The 15,469-nt window shown below is 36.5% G+C and overlaps 1 protein-coding gene across 3 annotated transcripts; it reads right to left on the bottom strand.

Moving 5' to 3' along the window:
• Positions 1-1,819: 1,819 nt before the first annotated feature.
• DUS4L (dihydrouridine synthase 4 like) lies at positions 1,820-15,445 on the bottom strand. Of its 3 annotated transcripts, none has more exons than XM_009002644.5 (7): positions 15,220-15,445; positions 12,299-12,435; positions 8,158-8,279; positions 5,630-5,747; positions 4,460-4,582; positions 3,174-3,400; positions 1,820-2,445 (listed from the first exon to the last, which is right to left on the bottom strand). In XM_009002644.5, exons 2-7 carry the CDS (start codon positions 12,412-12,414, stop codon positions 2,198-2,200), a joined length of 954 nt encoding a protein of 317 aa, XP_009000892.1. In that variant the 5' UTR covers positions 12,415-12,435; positions 15,220-15,445; the 3' UTR covers positions 1,820-2,197. The 3 variants fall into 3 exon arrangements, with proteins under 3 accessions (XP_009000892.1, XP_009000893.1, XP_035109976.1); XM_009002645.5 differs by lacking the exon at positions 15,220-15,445 and adding an exon at positions 14,789-14,999; XM_035254085.3 differs by lacking the exon at positions 15,220-15,445 and adding an exon at positions 14,616-14,726.
• Between the last annotated feature and the right edge of the window lie 24 nt (positions 15,446-15,469).

The raw sequence follows: 15,469 nt of genomic DNA, 5'->3' as shown, positions 1-15,469 counted from the left end.
AGGTGTTCTGTTCCCATCCGTGAGCTAGGAAGAGGCAGTAAACTTCAGGGTGGTGTTTGGGGACTGGCAGGAAATGTGGGTATGCTGATATTCTTTTAATTACTATTTTTCAGCTTTTCATATTGTGCGTATACATTTAAATTGAGTTTTTTTTTTCAATATTGACAATGTATCAGGAATGTAAATAAAAGTACTATCCTGGTGACAATTATCTGGGGAATAGTAAACAAATGCTGAAAATAGATTATTATAGAATATAATACATTCAAAAACACATTTAAGTTGGTGCTTTTCCTAATTATCACAAATATTCTTGATCGCATGTAACAGAAAAAAGTGTAAAACATAGACTCTGAACATAAATTAACCATAAGGAAGGTACATTTTTGTTTTTGTTTTTTTGAGTTGGAGTCTCCTTCTGTCGCCAAGGCTGTATTCTGGTGGCGCAATCTTGGCTCACTGTAGCGTCTGCCTCCTGGGTTCAAGCGATTCTCTCTCCCCAGCCTCCTGAATGGCTGGGATTACAGGCGCCTGCCATGACGCCTGGATAATTGTATTTTTTAGTAGAGACGGGGTTTCACCATGTTGCCCAGACTGGTCTCGACCTCCTGGACTCCAGTGATCTGCCCACCTCGGCCTACCGAAGTATTGGGATTACAGGTGTGAGGCACCACCCCAGGAAGTTCCTTTTAATCAAATGTGTTAGAACTTCTTGCCCATCCACATTGGTTCCTTCCAAACACCGAGCACATTACTCTAGGGATGATGCTGTGCTCACACCAGTAAGATAATTCAATTCAGAGTTCTGACCATACCTATTTTGTACAGTATTCATAGAATATGAAAAAGCCAGTTATCTTTAAAAAAGCATTAACTGAAAAGAAAAAAGATGGCACCACAGTGCTTATGTTAAAATGGATTAATTCAATATTCCCAAATGTGAATTAAAGTTTTACATCTTTTCCTTATAACAGTTTTCATGTTGGCAATATAAAATAATACTTTAATTATGAACTGTTTTATTTCAGTCTGAGATACTTAATCCTTGCAGTGCATGCCCACTGATAACAAAATCTGTTAATAACACTCCCAAACCATGACTTTAAAGTCAATTGCTGGGAGGCATAAAATAACATAATCAAACACAGAATATGAAAATTAGGTTTTAAAATTAAAAACAAAACCTAGTTACTATTCTCTAGGAAATATTTCAAGTATATAATCATCTCCAGGTTGGCTACCAAATTTCTTATACTTAAGACATGGTGGATTGCAGTTAATTTTATCTTTTAAGGTAGCAGTTATATTTATCAAGCTTTCACTCTTTGGAGGATCTAGAAGTTTTGGAAATGTACCAAATGTAATGTCATTAACCAATTGGAATTTTTAGTAAGTTCTGAGTGCAATTCTACTCAGAATTGTTTTTTTTTTTTTTTGAGACGAAGTTTCGCTCGTTACCCAGGCTGGAGTGCAATGGCGTGATCCCGGCTTACTGCCCTCTGCCTCCTGGGTTCAAGCAATTCTCCTGCCTCAGCCTCCCGAGTAGCTAGGACTACAAGCGTGCGCCACTATGCCCAGCTAATTTTTGTATTTTTAGTAGAGACGGGGTTTCACCATGTTGACCAGGATGGTCTCCATCTCTTGACCTCGTGATCCACCCGTCTTGGCCTCCCAAAGTGCTGGGATTATAGGTGTGAGCCACCGTGCCTGGCCAGAATTTTTTGTTCTTTTTCATTTTGGATGGATGTTGATATTTGTTCCACCACTTTTTTTTGTACCTGCATACTTCTTGTTAACTTACAGATACTATGAGCCATACTTAGTATTAAAATTAATTTTATTTAAAAATGTTAACATGAGAAAACATGACTCTTTTAGGAGAAAATTCCCATTCTACCCATCCCCCAAATATCTGCATAACAGGATTCAGAACAGTATTTGTCAGTGTTTGTGTAGGATGATTAGGATGTGTGAACCACTGGGAGTTTTCTTTAAACTGTAAATTTCTGGGTTTGCTCCAGATCTACCGAATCAGAATCTGTAAGGGTGGGAGTATAGGACTGATTTTTAAAAAATGCTCCCAGGGATTGTTTTTATACTAACATTTGAGAGCTACTGGTTTAAGGTACAAAATATGATGTTCTGTTGTTTCACTGTAGGTCAAAAAGTATATATTAAAATTATTTGGGAAGTCTAGTCAAATGCCATAATGGTCTGTAAGGTAATCTATGATTGCTGATGTGCTTGACAGAGCATTAAATACTCTTTTTTCCTGCCTTGAAGTTATCTTTTCCATCATGTACATTAAATGTTGGTGGAAACACATGTAAGGAGTCCCGAGTTCAAGAGCAATGTCAACCCAGTCCCAGATGCATTTCAGTGGGGTTTCCTCATATCCAGCAAACATGGCTGGGTTTGTTAAAAGTCCTCTTGCAACCATCACACCTACAAATTAAAACACACCACATTTGTCCATACATTAAGAACCCATGGTTATTAGTTCAAGCTCAATGAAGCAAACAGAATATTATTTAAAAAGTATTATTACAAGGTTTTAGAATGACTTTATCATACTAGTATGTTTAATTCAATTACAAAATAATTAATTTTGGTACCTTTTGTAAACCAGAAAAGCTTACATGTACTTACTTATAGAAACCTTTATTTTTTAAAGATTTCTTCCTTAAACAATGAGTCTTTGGCTTTTCTTTAGGGTAAATCTAGATTGTCATAAATTGGGCTGCTTAAAGTTCAGTTTATCTATATACTCCCACCTAGCAATGATAGGGCTTGGCATGCCAGTAATTTAAGGGAATAGTGAAACTGCATAGCAGTTCTGGGGTTCATTTGGCTCTCAGCATTCTTGAGTTCACTTACTCTCATTTCTAGGTGCTTTATTTTACTAGTAGGCTATCTGGAAAATTCTTCACTGGTCATTAGATATGATGGTGTCAGAAAAGTAACTGAATTAATCTATCCCAGTTAAGATAATTCGTATTTTTCTAGGTAGAAAAGTTAACATCATTTCAATAAATCACTTAGCTTAAATCAGTTCATTGGGAAAGTATGACTTAATGTTAAAGAAAATGAATAAAAATTGAATTAACATTATTTCCCCACTCTGATTTCTTCCCCTCAATTAAAAGACAAGAATCCAAGTACTTATTTCTTACCATCTGTCCCAGTAATCTGCCACACATTTTCTGCTTCCTTTAAGCTTCTGATATCTCCATTAGCAATTACAGGTATAGACATATTTTCTTTAATTATTTTAATGGAATCATAGTGCACTGGCTGATGTCTTTCTTCAACAGTTCTTCCATGGACTGTAATCCAGGAAACTCCTATTGCTTCAGCCTTTCGACAAAGATCTACAGTTCTTTTAAGATCATCATGGATCCTACAATTTCAAAATTACATTTATCTGTTCACAGCACACAAATCTTAATGCTAACATTAACTGACTAAACTCATATTTTATCTATTAAATTAGTTAGCTTTGCTATATTATATCATTACTTCATCATTATAAGCAAGGTTTTCTTCAGGGATCAGTTCCTGCCCAAGACCTCAAATTTAGCTGTCTCACTGTTGACAACAGAGGACAACAAACAAGTTTTATCTTACACCTAGTGCTTCTACGTTTTGGCTTTGATAAACGAAAGTGCCATCAAAGTACTGTCATAGATGAATTTAAACCTTAATATTTGCTGTGCATTCCCCCATTCCCAAAGGGAAGAACATAATATTTCATCTTGAAATATGTTTTCAGGCTGGGCATGGTGGCTCACTCCTGTAATTCCAGCACTTTGAGAGGCTGAGGCAGGTGGATCACTTGAGGCCAGAAGTTCAAGACTGGCCTGGCCAACATGGTGGAACATCCTCTCTACTAAAAAATACAAAAATCAGTCAGGTATGGTGATGCACATCTGTAATCCCAGCTACTTGAGAGACTGAGGCATGAGAATCACCTGAACCTGGCAGGCAGAGATTGCAGTGAGCCAAGATCATGCCACTGCACTCTAGCCTGGGCAACAGAGTCAGACTCTGTCTCAAAAAAAGAAATATGTTTTCAACTTGTCACGGAAAAATGGATTCCAGGTTTATTTTCTTTTTATTGTGAAATTTTAACGCAAATGTTTTTTCTATTTTCTACATGGGGCACCAGGAATGTTTCTTAATATTAAATAAATACTACATGGAAAAAGTTGAAAGTTTGGTTAAACTTATAATAAAGAGATGCTCTAATTTTTGTTAAAAGTACAAAGACAAAGTTTTTTAAGGACTATAAATGAAAATTATACTATATATTCTTTTACTAACTGTCTTATTTCAACATTTCCATACATCAGCAACAAATTTATTTAGGGTAGACACTCCCAACATCAGATAAAAGGAATAATCTTTTATTTCCTAAGTAACAAATCATCTTATCAATAGACTGAAATATTATCTTTACCTTATTTTAATAGAAACTGAAAACCCAGGGCTTTCCACTTGATTTCTTACTTGTGTCACCATGTCTCGAACAAGCTCTGGCTTGTTTATTAAGCAAGCCCCATAACCTTCTGCCATTGCCCACCTTTATAAAGCAAACACAAGAACAAGTGAATTACAAATAACTGGAAGAGAAGACAAAGTTCTGAAAGCACTGAAATGTAAGTGCATCCATTTCTCTAATGATCTGGAATAGAAGCAGATTTTAGAAATTCACAGACCCAACATTCTAAGCGGATCAATATGAAAGTAGGAAAACATGTTCCCAGATCAAAAAGTACTTAAGAGAAATGGTTTTCAAGGACAAGTGAGAATATTAAGTTAAAAGTCATTCAAGCAAAACAGGTTTAAGTATTTGATATAATTAATTGCAATTACTTCAGATTTAAAAAATTCCAAATTTGACGTTTATTGCACATAACAAGAGGTTTTATTAGTCTCAATAGTAGAAAGATATTTTTGGCTTACAGCATTCCAATACCACTAAACAGCTTATTTAACTTTCCTAATGAGTATACAAATATGTCCAATCTGATTTGGATTACACTAAACGATTTTGCTTTTATTCTTTGGACATATTTTGAATTACTGATAATCTACTATAGTGCCAGTACAGTAGAAATATTATTGTCAAATTAAGTACATCCTATCAACACCTAGTTACCTAAACCCAAGCAAATAACTGTAGTATATAAAGAAAAGGTGATTTAAATAACGTATTTTTATAAGAGGAATTAGGAGAAAATGTGCCTAAGTCAAACAATCTGTTTTCAGAGCAAGTATATCTGTTAAGACAGTAAAAATACATTTTAGGGATTGCTGAAAACATTAGATTTTCATCATATAACTACTATGGATGAGATTCAAGGCACAGCCACATAAAAATTCTAGTGGTGAGGGGAGACAAAACACCCTTCGAAGGTCTATACATGGTTTCAGTCATCAGAAAAGAGCTTTGCATTTATATTCCTAAGTTATATTTCCCTGTATTTTCTTCTTTCTTGTTTTGAGCCCTGGTGCTGTAACTCTATTTTCTTTTTAATTTCTGAAAAACTAGAAAGATATTTTACCATGCTCACATAGTTTTTTTTCTAATCTTTTGGAAAATTCTTCTAACTTCTTTGAGCTTTACCTCTGAGGGCAACCACAGTTAATGTCTATTCCATTGGCATAAGGACTGACTATACGAGCAGCATCAGATAAAACTCTTGCATCATTAGCAGCAAACTGAACAATCAATGGGCAATCACCTGATAAAATAAATAGCTCAACATTAAAATTCACAGGAAAAAACATACACACACACCCCAAACTTTAATATTCATACAGGATAAAATAACAGTAGCGATTTTTAGCCTAAGAAGCATCTGTCCAAATAAAAGAAACTTAAACAATTTAAAATGTTTTAAATTAAAAGCAATGTACACTCAGTAAAAAATTTAAACAGTACAGAATTTGATAAACGAAAACAAGTCTAACATTTTTTACAAAATAGACCCTCTTCTCAAAGGTGAGAATTAGTTTGTTGCATTCCAGAACAAGTTTTGTATACCTGTAAAATTTAAACAAGTGTGAACTTTCTATATATACCACTATGCCTACTGTTCCTTTCTTTCCTGATACATCTGGGAGACATACTCAGACCTATTTTTTTCTTTATAGTGGGATATTCCACTGTAGAGATGGACCATATAATGTATTTTCACACTGTTTCACATTCTCTGAGTAAATTCATAGGAGAATTGTTAATAGGCATTTAACATATAACATTGTGATAGATTTCACAGAATTATCTTCCAAGGTTTACCAATATCGACATATACCAATATGGATAACAGTTCTTGTTTCCTCACAACTTATCCTACAGCGTATATCCAACATTTGTATATTTTAATTTGTGAGCTCTCTTCATATTGAATTTTTCTATATAAAATTTTTCCGTTAGTTCCTCCTTTTGTTATAAAATAAAGAAATTAGTATGCTATCTATCATGTGTTAGAAATATTCTTGCCAGTTTTTTGTCTTTGAGTATATTTGTGCTTTTACATATAAAGGTTTAAGTTTTTTTTTTTTTTGAGACAGCCTCACTCTGTCACCCAGACTGGTGTGCAGTGGCAGTCTCAGCTCACTGCAACCTCTGTGTTCCAGGTTCAAGTCATTCTCCTGCCTCAGCTTCCCAAGTAGCTAGGATTATAGGTGCCTGCCACCACACACAAAATTTTTGTATTTTTAATAGAGACAGGGTTTTGCCATGTTGCTTACGCTAGTCTTAAACTCCTAACCTCAGGTGATCCACCTGCCTCGGCCTCCCAAAGCACTGGGATTATAGGTGTGAGCCACTGTGTCTGGCCTAAAGGTTTGAATTTTAATATAGCCAAATGTATTAAAGCTTCCTAGGTTTTAAAGAATATACTTTTCTTATCCTTGGGTCAGTATTATAAATTCTGTTAGATGTATTTCAGCATTTCTTTTGAGGAGTACTTGCATGAGATTCACTGGGTGTTTACAAAAATGCAGATTTCTGGGCATCATCCTAGTTGCACTGATTCAAGATTTCTATAGCAATCCACTGATTTACAGGATTATGATGGTTTAGGAGAATTTGCTTTATTCTTTATGGAGATGTAAGGTGCTTTTCCTTTTGTAACTCAAGAGAGTTACAGAATTTCAATTTAACAATCATTTATTGGTTGAATATATTTCCAACACAGTACTAGATTCTGAGGATACAAATCAAGCTATTTCTATAGCTACAGCCCTCAAGGAGGCCAGAATCTAGTGGAAGAAACAGGCACATAGAGAGGAAATCATAATGCAGCAGGATTAAGTGCATCATAAGAGCCTGTGCTTAGGAGGCAGGACGTGAGTAGAGGATGATTCAAAAAAAAGGATTCATGGCTACAAACATTGAAAGCTGCATGAAAAAACATAAACTATAGTTTGCCACAGAGAGAGGGTCTGGTGTGAGAAGACAGGGTATGTTAAAGGACTTAAAATAATTTAAGAATTTTGAAGGATAAAGTCAGTGGGTTGTGGGGAGAAACTGAAGGAAGATAAGGCTGCAGAAGATGTATTCGGAGGTCGGATTATGAAAAACTGGATATTATCCTCAGGTGCTGAAATTTTAGTCTTGAAGCCAGTAGTTCTCAATCTTTAACAGGCTCAGAATTACCTGGAGGGGTTTTCAAAACACAGATTGCTGGACCACATAGCCAGAATTTCTGATTTAGTACACCTGTAAATCTCCATTTCTAACAGGTTTCCAGATAATACTGATGCTGCTGGTCTGGGGATCATACTTTGAGAACAATGAGAGAAAACTTTACATTTTCAATAGGTCACTTTGGTCTCTTTGGAGGATAGTTTGGAATGGTACAAGATCACAGGCAGTGTGACAGGCATCCATTCTAATAGCCCTAGTGAGAGGAGAGGGTTTCAAAGTGACCTTATGCTTTGATATATACACTGATAGTTTACAAGGCATTCAGTAATAACATTTAAAAAATACTTATTAAATGTTTAGGAGACATTAAACACTAAAGAACTAAAATTTTTAATATCAAATCTCTAAATTGTGTTGTCTCTGATTAGGCAAGACAGTTGAGTTTGTAATAAATTTAAAAAGTTTTACAAAGTCAGTACACTATGGGTTTCACATACCTCGGTTTGTGGTAAATTCACTGTCTCTGGCCTTTATAGATTTGACAAAATCAGCAGCAACTATCATTGGTGTGTAACACAGATCACAACTGTATTTTCTTACTAGTGTCCTAAAAGCCAACCTGTGAGCATATAAAACTTTAATTATGCATTTAGAAATACCACAATCATATTTTTAATTCATTGTTAAATATCAGAAAAAGTTCTACCTATGGGGAGATGGAGTAGATATACCTTTCCTTATTCTTCTTGCTAAGAATTACTAAAAACCCTGTATAATATATATAATATATATAAAACAAACAAAAGAAAATTTTGAAAGGTGAAGAAAAGATGGCCAGACAGTCTGAGGACCTGAGGAATGGCAGGGTGTTGAGTTCTCTGGGTTATATTCTTGTCTCAAATATCCTAGACTTGAAGAAGCTGGCTACCTGGAAACAACAATGGATGCAGACAAAACCAGATCCAACAAAAACCTTCTCTAACCAAAGGACCAGGAAAACGTTCTGCCTGAGCTAGTAAGATAGAAAACTTTTAGACAGTTCTACTCCAGCCAAATACTGTAGAAAAAACTATGGCTTTATCTCCATTAGCAAAGCCCAAGTGGGACTCCTAGACTTCTACCCTCCCAAGGCTGTAACAAGGTGCTCCAACATTCTACTGAGATGATGTGTGAGAAGGCCAGGTAAGGATCTGAAACTTTCATCTCTGGTGACAAGCGAGGTCATGCCCAGCCCGGTGATATTAGTGAAGGCCACAAGAGGAGTGTGGAGTTCCATGCCTGCCAGCAGTGAGAAGCACTCTTCTTCCTCCCTGCTTGGTGTGGTATCAGAGGAAGCCTAGTGGAGAGCCAGGACTTTCATTATTGCCCAGCATATATGAGGCTACCCTAACCATTGGGGAACTGGAATTCTCACCCTCTACCAAGCAGTAATGAGGAGCTCCTCACCCACGAGATGTCAAAGGAGGCCAAATAGAGAACCTGGACTTCTATCAGATAGTAATGAGGTAGCACCACTCCCCTACATCATTCCCTGCTGGAGTGTTGTCAGAAAAAAGCCAGTTAAAACAGAAGATTCAATATTTAAAATCAATTAATGTAATTCATCATATTAACAGGCTAATAAAAATCACATGATCATATAGATGCAAAAAAAGCATCTGACAAAATATACTCATTCATAGTAATAAAAAAAGAAACAACCCTAACTCTTAGAAAACAAGAAACAGAGGGAACCTTCCTCAGTTTAATAAAGTACATCCACAAAAAATCCTACAGAACACTTTTGCCTGAGACAGGAACCAGGCAAGCAAGTCTGCTCTTATTACCTTTATTCAACACAGTGCTGATACTTCTAGTCAGTGCAATAAGGCATGAATAAAAAAACAAAAGGCACATGATGGAAAGGAAGAAATCCAACTGTCTTTATTTAAAGATGACATGGTTGTTTATATAGATTCTCAAGGAATTTACAAAAAAACTAAACCAACAAGTGAGTTTAGCAAGTTTGCAGGCTATCATATCAACAGACAAAAATCTATTTCTATGTGCTAGCAATAAACACGTGAACACCAAAAATTAAATATTCTATTTACAATTGCTCAAAACAACTGGGTGTCTTACAAAACATGTATAGGACTTGTATGCTGAAACCTACACAATACCGATGACAAAAATAAAACAAAATTTCAATCAATGGAGAGATATATTGTATTCATGGATTGGGAGATTCAATATAGTAAGGAAGTCAATTCTTCCCATATTGATGTATAGGTTTCACACAATTCCAGCAAGATTTTTTGCAGAGATAGACAAGGTCATTCTAAAATTTGTTTGTAAAGCAAGGGAATAGCTTTACATATCGTTTTAGAATAGCTAAAACAATTTTGAAAAAATAAATTTGGAAGAATCAGTCTACCTGATTTTAAGACATATGACAGAGCTATACAGTAAGACTGTGTGGTATGGGTGGGGGAAAAGACACAAGATCAATAGAACAAAACAGAAAATGCTGATTTCTCACAAAGAATTAAGTGGAGAAATAGTATTTATTTATTTATTTGAGATGGAGTTTGTTTTTGTCACCCAGGCTGGAGTATGGTGGCACGATCTCAGCTCACTGCAACCTCCGCCTCCTGGGTTCAAGAGATTTTCCTGCCTCAGCCTCTCAATAGCTGGGACTACAGGTGTGCATCACCATGCTTGGCTAATTTTTGTATTTTTAGCAGAGACAGGGTTTTACCATATTGGCCAGGCTGGTCTTGAACTCCTGACCTCAAGTGATCTGCCCACCTTGGCCTCCCAAAGTGCTGAGATTGGGATTTGGTGGTGTGAGCCACCACACCCGGCTGATAGCCTTTCAGAAATGGTGCTGGAGTAATTGGACATCCATAGGTATAAGAAAGAAAAAGAACCCCAATCTAAGCCTCACACTTATATAAAAATTTATGCAAAACTGATCATGGACTTAAATGCAAGACATAAAACTATAAAAGTTTTAGGGAAAAAAACTTAGGAGAAAATATTCAGCATCTGGAGCTATATAAAGGTTTCTTATACTTGACATCAAAAGCACAATTTACAAAAGGAAAACACTGATAAATTATAGACCTCATTAAAATGAAACTTTTGTTCTGCAAAAGATCCTGTTAAGAGGATGAAAAGACAAGTTACATACAGGGAAAAATATATGCAAATCACGTATCTGACAAAGCAGTAGAATATGTATCCACAGTATATAAATAACTCTCAGAACTCAACAGAAAACAAAAAAACAAAGTGACAAAACATTTGAATAGATATTTCTACAAAGACGACATATACATGGCCAATGAACACACAAAAAGATGCTCAGCATCATTAATCATTAGGTAAATGTAAATTAAAACTGCGATGAGATACCACTTCATACCCATTAGGACGACTATAATTTAAAAAACTCCCAGAACATATTAAGTGTTGATGAGGATGTAGAGAAATTAAACTCTTGTGCACTGCTGGTGGTAAGGTAACACGGTGCAGCTGCTATGGAAAACAGTACAGCAGTTGCTCAAAAAATTAAACATAGAATCACCATATGTTCCAGCAATGCTACTTCTGGGCACATAGCCAAAAAGAATTCAAAGCAGGGTCTCAGAGACCTGTTGTGAACCATGGGTATTTGTATATGAGTATTTGTATACCCATGGTTCATGACGGTATTATTTGCAATAGCCAAAAGGCGGAAATTATCTTGTGTTCTATAAACAGATGAATGGTTATCAACAGATGAATGGATAAACAAAACATATATACAATGGAGTATTATTCAACCTTAAAAAAAAGGAAGGACAGTCTGATATATGCTACAATGTAAATGAACCTTGAGGATGTTACGCTGCACAAAGTATTTGCAAAATAAATGTAGTTTTGAACAAACACTGTATGATAAGACTTATATGAGGTACCCAGAGTAGTAAAATTCATAGAGGGAGAAAGTAGAATAATGGTTGCCAGGGGCTGCTGCGGGGAACAGTGGAATGGGGAGTTATGGTTTATTGTGGATAGAATTTCCATCTTCTAAGATGAGAAGAGTTTTAGAGATCAGATGCACAACAATGTGAATGTACTTAACACTACTGAACTGCACTCTTAACAATGATTGTGGGATAAAATCTATGTTATGTATATAACAAATTTTTTTTAAAAAAACAACCCAATAGTAAAATCGCAAACAATCCAATCAGAAGATGAGCAAAGATACAAAGAAACATCTCTTCAAAAACTGAACACACAACTACTACAGGACCTAGCAACTGTACTCCTATTTGTCCGAAGACTTAAGTTCACATAAAAATCTATACATCAATGCTTATATCTATTTAATATCCACTATATACTTACAGGTAAGTATACAGGTGGTGGAGTTACAACCACCACCATTTTTATGGATACAAAAAGTGCAGCTCAGAGAAGTCAATAGTTACTCAGGGTCACATATATACTAGGCAAGTAGTAGCATCATGACTCAATTCTAAATCATAATTCCACTGCTAGGAGTTTGAAGATCCCATTTGGTGGGTGGTCTTACAATACTTTAAAAAAGTCAGAGGATAAAAGGGAAATTTCATCTTCATTCATTAACCATTTAGGAATACTCACTTTGAATATCGAACCATCGGTGCACAGACTTTTACCAGCTGTCCAGAATGAAACATTTCTATGGGATCTTTTTTTCTTTCTTGACATATTGTGGTTTGTATGCAGTTACTCTTCATTAGTACAGATCTGTTTCAAATCTGAAAAAGACAGTAAGCTTGTATAGAGAAAATATGCTTTCACTATGTTAATTCCATTCTAACAATTTCCACTACCAACAACATATATTTTTCATCAGGCTTGTGAGGTCAGAAATTTTTTTATTAATAGCTTCTTTTCACAGTAGCCAATATGATGCTATAGAATGCTGCCTCTATTTGTAAGATAAATAAATGTGGAAAACTACACAAATAGTGGTGAAAAACAAGATGTAGAAAACAAGATTTTTTTTCCTAGTTTACCATGTTGTAAGTTTTCATGTTATTTAAAAATTTTTCACATTACTTTGTTGGGATAGGTAAATCAAGAAAATTGGTTTGAATTATTTTATATATAATACTCTATATGATTGGCATTTTGAAATATCTTGTTTTATTCAGGAAAGTTAAATGGCATTTATAGAGCAACTCTAACTAGTCAGTGTTTCAAAAGATATCCTGATGTTTTTATTCTAATTCTTGAATCCTGTTCTAATTGTGAATCAGAAGATAACTTATTTTTAAAAATTTTAATGTGAAATTATCTAGTGAAAATTTCAATTATAATCCTATAATTGCATTGTAAATTTTTATACCCCAAGAGGCACAGAAACAAGTGATGAAATTATAGCATTTATGAATGTTTTATATTTGCTATAGTTAAAATCCTGCCATTTCACCGTGTTGGCTACTTTTCATATTCCAGTTTTTGGCCTTAGTAACTTAGTAAAAAGAAGCAGGTATGTCTGAAGGAAAAATGAAGCAGAAAAAAATAAAAAAATAAGAATCAGATAAGGGGCAACCTTAGAATGGTGTAATTGCTCAAACTTTCGAGTCTTTAACCTTTAGGCAAGGAGTTGAAACTAAAAACAGCCAAGGTACTTAAAAATGTCAAGATCTTGCAAGAAACTGCTGAAAGCACCAGTATTTAAGTAACACAGGAAAAGGGGAGAGAAAAAGAGACTGAAGATGAACTTTGGAGCCGGGAGGAATAAACCTAAAGTGTGATACTCAGAAACCAAGAGAGAGACTATCACGAAGGAAGGAGAGGACAGGTATCTTAAACGTCACAGAGAAGTAAGGCAAATACAGGGTGTGCAATGGCAACAAGGTCATTAGTGATTTTAACAAGATTTTATTTTTATCCACTCTTTCAGTCATAGTAAATGGCATACAGAAGGCCTCTCTCAATATTTAGTTGCTGAAATAATAAATCAGTAGCTTTCAGGGGGGTTGGGCTCATACCTAGAAACCCGGCATTTTGGGAGGCTTGCTTAAGGCCAGGAGATCAAGACCAGCTTGGGCGATATAGTGAGACCCCCATCCCTATAAAAAAACATAAAAACTAGCTGGGCTTGGCAGCTCCTGCTTGTGGTCCCAGCTACTCCAGAAGCTTAGGCAGGAGGATCCCTGGAGCCCAGGAGGTTGAGACTGCAGTGAGCCATGATCTGCACTCCAGCCTGGGTGACAGAGCTAGACCCCATATCAACAAAACAAAACCATCAGTAGCTTTCAACTTTAGTTGTGCATTACAATAACCTGAGGAGCTTTTAAGAATCAGGATGTCCAAGCCATACCCTAGACCAATTAAACCCAAATCCCTGGGCTCAGGTCCAGGCATCAGTGTTTTGTTTAAAGCTCTTCAGGTGATTTCAATGTGCAGATAAGCTTGGAACTACTGGAGTAGGTAAATCCAAAGATTCCATAGCACCTGGTACAACTGTTTGTTTAAACAGGTTTCTAACTTACTTATTGGCTCCTTTTACAATATGGATTGAGCCTTGTATTTGTAAGCTCATGTGAGTATGTGGAGTGGCGGGGGAGTGTCAAACTTTGGCTCTATCAATTATTATCACTCTTCTAAATCTTCCACTGTGGGGAATAAAAAAGCCAAGGGAGGAAAAACAATCCCTAATTCACAGACAATGAATGAATCACTCCTAGTCCCATCATGACTGAGATTTAACATACTAGGGAAAATCCTGAGACAAAGTCCAGAGAGCATAATGCAGTGTAGCATAAGACTTGCTTACCTGCGGTGTTATGATTATGAAATGCATTTAGATTTATAAAATACTTAGAACAGCGTTAAGCACAGGATAAGTAATACGACCTTTTTGAAACAGAACCTAGAAAATCACGCAGCTCTGGAATTGGACAAAATTGGTTTCCTGGATACATACCTATTGTACAAACGGAAAGTCATATTACAGCTTCTTTTTGCTTAGAAGCTTAAGACTTTATTGCATAGTTGTGGTTGACTGATGCTGTTAATTTATCAGTATTTATCTTAGAAGAAAGAAATCTAAGTCGAAAATGCGGATGTATTAGCAGAGAAGATACAGTGGGAACCAACCTGATGCTCTCACAGCGTCAATAATGTTAAGTGAGATATGGGCAACCCACCAGTTTGCAATTAAGAAAAAGTCTGGCACGTGGCTCAAACTGAGAGGAAGAGGTAGAAAAGGCAAAAGGTCAAACGTCTCGTGGGAAGGAAGGAGGGTAGAGACAGTGAGTTTTATTTGTCCTTTTATGGTTTAGTCTTCATTCTTCGTCGACTCTCCCTAATTCTCTTCACTGTTCATCCTCAGAAATTTTTCTTCCTAAGCATTTCCTGCGGGCTTTTATTACCCCAGGAGTGCCGATCAAGGCGTGGGACAGATAAAGCTATCTAGCAACTAACTCCTGACTCCTGTGAGTGTGGAGGGCAAACGAAGCTCCCTGAAAGCCCTGGTCTGCTCTCCTGCCTTACACCGCGCGGACCCTGTTCTGTGGTTTAATACTTGCTTCACAGATAAGCGCTGCGGCCACGTTCCGGCGCCCCCTTCTCCTCCGCCCGGAAACAGGCTGCTGCAGAAAGCGCCGGCCGGACGGCCTTGGCTCCCTCGGTGCGCTGGGCGCAGAGCGCTGGGACCCTGGGAGTCGCCCAATGCTCGAGTACCCACACGGCTCCTAGCCAGGATTGGCCTAGTCGCAGCCTCAAAATCAGTTCGCCAGGCCGGCATAGAACCACGAGTTGGCTAGGCGGGCGGCGCAG

Source organism: Callithrix jacchus, chromosome 11 (assembly GCF_049354715.1).
Source record: "Callithrix jacchus isolate 240 chromosome 11, calJac240_pri, whole genome shotgun sequence".
Lineage (NCBI taxonomy): Eukaryota > Metazoa > Chordata > Mammalia > Primates > Cebidae > Callithrix > Callithrix jacchus.
The sequence above is the reverse complement of the archived record's forward strand: the minus strand, read 5'-3'. Positions and strand labels throughout refer to the sequence as shown.

Excerpts from the sequence above, each read along its gene's own strand:
- DUS4L (XM_009002644.5), bottom strand. The coding sequence starts at position 12,414 with ATGAAGAGTAACTGCATACAAACCACAATATGTCAAGAAAGAAAAAAA. Across the intron at positions 5,748-8,157 it reads TGAATTTACCACAAACCGAG|GTGATTGCCCATTGATTGTT; the intron begins GTATGTGAAACC and ends TTATTTTATCAG. Across the intron at positions 4,583-5,629 it reads AACTGTGGTTGCCCTCAGAG|GTGGGCAATGGCAGAAGGTT; the intron begins GTAAAGCTCAAA and ends TGCTTTATAAAG.